The sequence below is a fragment of the Olea europaea genome, chromosome 8, assembly GCF_002742605.1.
Source record: "Olea europaea var. sylvestris chromosome 8, O_europaea_v1, whole genome shotgun sequence".
NCBI lineage: Eukaryota > Viridiplantae > Streptophyta > Magnoliopsida > Lamiales > Oleaceae > Olea > Olea europaea.
Window position 1 is genome coordinate 7996513 of NC_036244.1, and position 5247 is coordinate 8001759.

The following is a 5247-nucleotide window of genomic DNA, read 5'->3' on the forward strand; positions in this document are numbered from 1 at the left end:
AGAATAGGATAGAAATCTGAGCTCTAACTGATCCATTTTTTCATAGAATGTTTCATGACATAGTGCTAAAGTCCAGGCTATAAAACAAGTAGCCTCAGTAGAATTGAAATTATATTAATAAAATTCTATCAAAGAAATGTCCTTAAATTGATAGGAATACATCACCTTATAATGATCATAATGTTGAAGAATATTTCCTGTGAACGACTCTAAAAGCTTCTCTAAGTTGAGCTTTATGGTTCTTCTGTCAGGACTGACGTGGTTACTGTAATTTTTCCATAAAGATAGTTTCTTCTGTATATTTTGTTTGTCTTAATTTTAAATTCATGATACAATTGCAGCTTTAATGGAGGCATACTAGTTTTGTTATATGAACCATCATCCTACGATCCATGCAACTATGAACAAAGAGAATAGATCTTCCGAAGTCATAGGCCCCACAGTGCGAGTCACACGAGCTCGGGCTAAAGCCTTTGGCTCTTCAGGAGGATTGCCACCTTCGTATCCTTCAACCAAACAGGATGGGAAACGGGTTTTGCAAACAAACTCCAAAAGAGCAGCATCTGACGAGAACAAACCTGGTGCAAGTTCCTCTGCATTTTCTCAGCATAAGAAGAGGGCCGTTCTAAAAGAAGTAACTAACATACTCTGTGAAAATTCATACAGAAACTGCATTAATGCAACAAAAGTTCAGGTAAGACTATAATCATCATTTTGATGATAAATATAAAGTTAGGTTCCTTTTTTACTATTCTCCCTTGCACTTGTTATATCTCAAGAATTATTTACAGACGAGAAACAATTTTTATAAATTTATTGAATGCTGTCTTTGAACTGAAAGTTTGAGATTTCTCTCCAAAACTCATTGAATGTTGATGTTCATACCTGTCAGCTTAGCAAACTGGATAGAAGAGGCACTGCGAGAAAAAATGCAAGGGTGGCACATGCTGTTTCTTTTAAAGAGTCTCAGGTTCCAGAGGATAGAAGAGAAAACATAACAGAAGAGATTAATGCAGTACAGGTGGAGGAATCACAAGATAATTGCTTCCCTGTAAATTTCAAAGAGTTAGTAACAGTTCAACCTAGTGAATTTGTCAGCTCAACGGAAAAACAAAATTCTAGTAAGCACAATCCATGATGAATTTATTTTGATATTTTTTTTTTTGTGAGCAAAAATAATGACTAAATGGTGACACCTAGTGCTTGCATTATGGCTAATAACAGAATGAAACTCTAAGGCTTCCTACAAGTTGTGATTATTTCAACTCTAAGCCCCTGTTTGATTTCCATTCTTTTCTCATTAAAATGAAAAATATGATCGTTATCTTTCACATCAAGTCACCAAATTTAAATTTCTATCTCTTGTGTGGGACCCGTAATAGCTATATTTTTCATTCTCATTCTTCCAAAAATGAGAAACAAACGGGGGCTAAATTTTAATTGCTCCTTTTGGAATATGTTTGGGAGAGCTGTAAAACTTATCTACTTATGTAAGTCTTCCCTAGCTTATTTGGTAGTTACTTCAATTATCAAGAACATGAGGCTCCTAAGAAAGATGATATGGGTATACTATCAAATCTGTTCATTTGATGAAACCCTGTAGTGTTACTTGCAATGAGATGAAAACATGTTAATCCATATCAGTTGAAACATTCAATGGACCCTATCTTTGTCTTATATCCTTGTTTATGTGTTACCGTGAATTTCATTCAAATTTGTGACGCATTGATGAAATGAGAATATTTGGTAACTAATCCTTCCTCGATTCATATTTTTGATCAACCTTCTAGTTCAAAGTATATATCAAGCAAGTTTGTCTGACAGGACTCATGTTGAAAGTCAAAATGCACATTGCAACCAGGATTGTTCTGTAGTCCTTTCTATCGAATGGATTCCTGAATGTGTTCACGAATTATCTTAGATATCTTGGATTTCATGTTCTCTGTTGCTAATTGTTTTCTTCCGGGTGTGATTTTATTTTTTTTGGGCGTGGGGGGTGGGGGTGTTCATTGTATCATCCAGGAGAAAGCAGATTCTGGAGTAAACAAGAAAACATGGATAATGTGGGCATTATGGATATAGATTCAAAACACAAGGATCCACTGATGTGCAGCATGTATGCCCCTGATATATATAGAAATTTGCACGCAACGGAGGTTTGTAAGGCTGCATACCTATTATTATATGTTCTTTCTTTCTGTCATATTTTTAATTCATAAATTTGTCCACTCAGCACTTAGCCCCTTGATACATAATAATCTCAAAATTGTTGGGAACTTTTGCTTTTGTCACTTCTAAATCCAGTGTCATGTTATCAAATTTAGTTCAGTATCACACCGTGAATTCATTTTTTATAATCACGTTGAAAGGAGTCAAAACCTTAATCGTTTTTCTAGATCGATCGCAGACTTCCGTTTTCTATCATGTTAACTCAGACTCAGACCAATTTTCTTCTCTCACAGTTTGACTGGAGGCCTTCTGGCAATTATATGGAAAAGCTGCAGCAAGACATCAACCCAGGCATGCGAGGGATACTGATTGATTGGCTTGTGGAGGTTAGTGCATACAGTCAAATTGGGATGCATGAGATTATACTGTCCTTTCCTTGTGGAAACAACCATCATTCTTAGAAAGATACCAAAGAACTGTTAGGAATTCTTGTTCCTTTGCTCTTGGTATGTAGTAACTAGTATCAATAGTCTTTCTCACTTCGAACTAGCAAGTTTTTCCTCTTGTTCTCTAGAAATCAAGCTTCTTCCTTGTAAAAATAGTAAATCCAGCAGTTGTTGGTTGCACTCTTCAATTGTACTCTTCAACCTCCTCTGAGCAGTGCACTGTTATCTTCAATCTTTGTTTTGTACTATTAATTCAAAGTTTCAGAACTTGTGACATCCAATAATCTTAATCTTTTAAGAAAAACTGGATTTCTTGAGAGTATTCAAATTAGTTTTTTGCTTAGTTGTCATCTTATGTTGTGGGTATGTCTCCTCTATTTCAGGTTTCTGAAGAGTATAGGCTGGTCCCAGACACACTTTACCTCACTGTAAATCTTCTTGATCGGTTCCTGTCTGAAAACTATATTGAAAAGCAGAAATTGCAATTGCTTGGTGTAACTTGCATGCTAATTGCTTCGTAAGTTTCCTTTATTTACAAGAAGTATAAACGCTTAAATATTTTCTTGCTTATATCTTTCTGGATTTTGGTTTGAAGAAAATATGAAGAAATATGCGCACCTCGTGTGGAAGAGTTTTGCTTTATAACAGACAATACCTACACAAAAGAAGAGGTACATCCTTTTATTTTGACAAGGTTATTTCTACTATTGAGTTTCTGTAGGTCAAGGACAATGTTCATGTTAGAGGCTGATATATTTTATGTTTCATTTTGGTTCTTTCTTTGTATAGCTGCATTTTCCTTGATATAAATCTCAATAAACTCATAGCTTTAAAAGTATTAATGCCTTTGGCCATAAATTAACTTATGCTCTCCCCATCTGGAAAAGTCCTTATTTGCAAAAGTAGAACTCACTTGTGGTTACGTGGCAGGTGGTGAAAATGGAAAGTCGTGTTTTGAACTTTTTGGGTTTTCAATTATCTGTTCCCACTACAAAGAAGTTCCTTAGGTACTCGATATATCTAAAATATGTGTCCCTTATTTTCAATAAAATGCAATCTTGTTAAGTTAAGTATCTCTTATTTTTGCCCTGTCTCAATCTGTTTCGTAGGAGATTCATTCAAGCAGCACAAGTTTCATATGAGGTAGACAAGACATTATACAGCTCTTTCTGTTTTTCATACGAGGAAGAAACCATTCTGACTAAATAATTTCCCCCATTTCTAGGTTCCATCTGTTGAACTGGAATTCTTGGCAAATTATTTAGCAGAGTTAACACTAACCGAGTACAGTCTCCTGGAGTTTCTTCCATCCCTGGTTGCTGCATCTGCTGTATTTCTAGCCAGATGGACTCTAGATCAATCAGACCATCCATGGGTTTGCATCATTTATAACTCTTCCCTTTCTGATAGCAATCAAACCCAAAATGACCGTGTACTTTCTGCAGAATTCGACTCTGGAGCATTACACCAACTACAAGGCATCGGAGATGAAAATCACTGTTCTCGTGTTGCAAGACTTGCAGCTAAACACTCATGGATGCAAGTTGCCAGCAATACGTGAAAAATATAAACAATCTAAGGTAAACCTTTTACGACATCCCTTTCCTTTCACTTTTGCACCTTGATAGCAATGCACTAATAGCATGTTTGGTAAGCAACAAAAGAAGTTAAAGTCTTATTTGTTATGATGTGTACCAAACATGCTATCTTGATGTTGATCATAACATCTAATGAAATTATGCTCTCCGTGACAGTTCAAGTGTGTGTCTACTCTCAGCTCTCCAAAACCCGTTCAATCACTTTTCTAGCATAATCAATTTTCCTAGTCGATGACCAGATGCAATAGCTACAAATGACATTTTGCTTCTCAGAGATGCTCTCGTACCGATGCTAGAATCCTCCAGTCTTCATTTTATTCTCTCATGCTTACTGATGTTGGGAAAATGCCAGTATATCAACTGACACATAGCTGGACACCATGGAACGCACTTCCATTCTTTATTCATTCATCTTGCAAATTCGTACCGATGTTCAGTTCTGATGGCACTGAAGCTTTGTAAAATGAAGATGTAAAGGAGAGAATGATGTTGGCTAGTTAATTTGTAAGAGGTGTTTTTAGCATATTTTAGCAGACTCAGACCTTTATAATTTCTAGTCAACTTATTCCAGACCAGCTACTTGCTGGGCATTAGGCCTTAGCTATTTAAAGATCCTTTCTGTATAAATACTCAAAATGCTGTGTAACTTTCTAATTTATCAATGAAATAAATGATTTTTAATGCTTGTCTCGTGTATTAGATGATTATGTTGATCAGTTTTTTTTTCATCCAAGCGGGTTTGTGTAAACTTACAAGTGTCATATTTTCTGTCTTATTTTGGTAGCAAGCGCAATTAATGAGCTTTAGAAGCACATACTTATAAGCTTAGCCAAATGTGCTTACCTCTGGCTTAAAATTTGCTTCTGAAGACAATGTGTGCATGTTTGAAAACTAAAGGCCATACCCTCTATTGCAACAGAAGGGCTTAAAATTTGGGCTGGAGTCCCGAGCACCTTTTGTTAGGAATAAGGAGACGACTCACTGATTTATTTAACCAACTTTGGTTACTGTCCAAATTGTCTTCTGCAACTTGC

At 35.9% G+C, this 5247-nt stretch overlaps 1 protein-coding gene across 1 annotated transcript; it reads left to right on the forward strand.

Moving 5' to 3' along the window:
• Positions 1-315: 315 nt before the first annotated feature.
• Positions 316-4898, forward strand: LOC111398716 (cyclin-A2-1-like). The gene is made up of 11 exons (XM_023025768.1): positions 316-694; positions 893-1121; positions 2023-2156; positions 2463-2555; positions 2999-3132; positions 3211-3286; positions 3546-3622; positions 3725-3758; positions 3841-3990; positions 4061-4195; positions 4370-4898. Exons 1-11 carry the CDS (start codon positions 371-373, stop codon positions 4421-4423), a joined length of 1440 nt encoding a protein of 479 aa, XP_022881536.1. The 5' UTR covers positions 316-370; the 3' UTR covers positions 4424-4898.
• Positions 4899-5247: the final 349 nt, after the last annotated feature.

Bases quoted from the DNA above. Each gene is read 5' to 3' on its own strand.
- LOC111398716 (XM_023025768.1), top strand. From the start codon at position 371: ATGAACCATCATCCTACGATCCATGCAACTATGAACAAAGAGAATAGA. The intron at 2,556-2,998 runs GTTAGTGCATAC...CCTCTATTTCAG, and splicing joins TGATTGATTGGCTTGTGGAG to GTTTCTGAAGAGTATAGGCT. The intron at 3,991-4,060 runs GTTTGCATCATT...TACTTTCTGCAG, and splicing joins ATCAATCAGACCATCCATGG to AATTCGACTCTGGAGCATTA.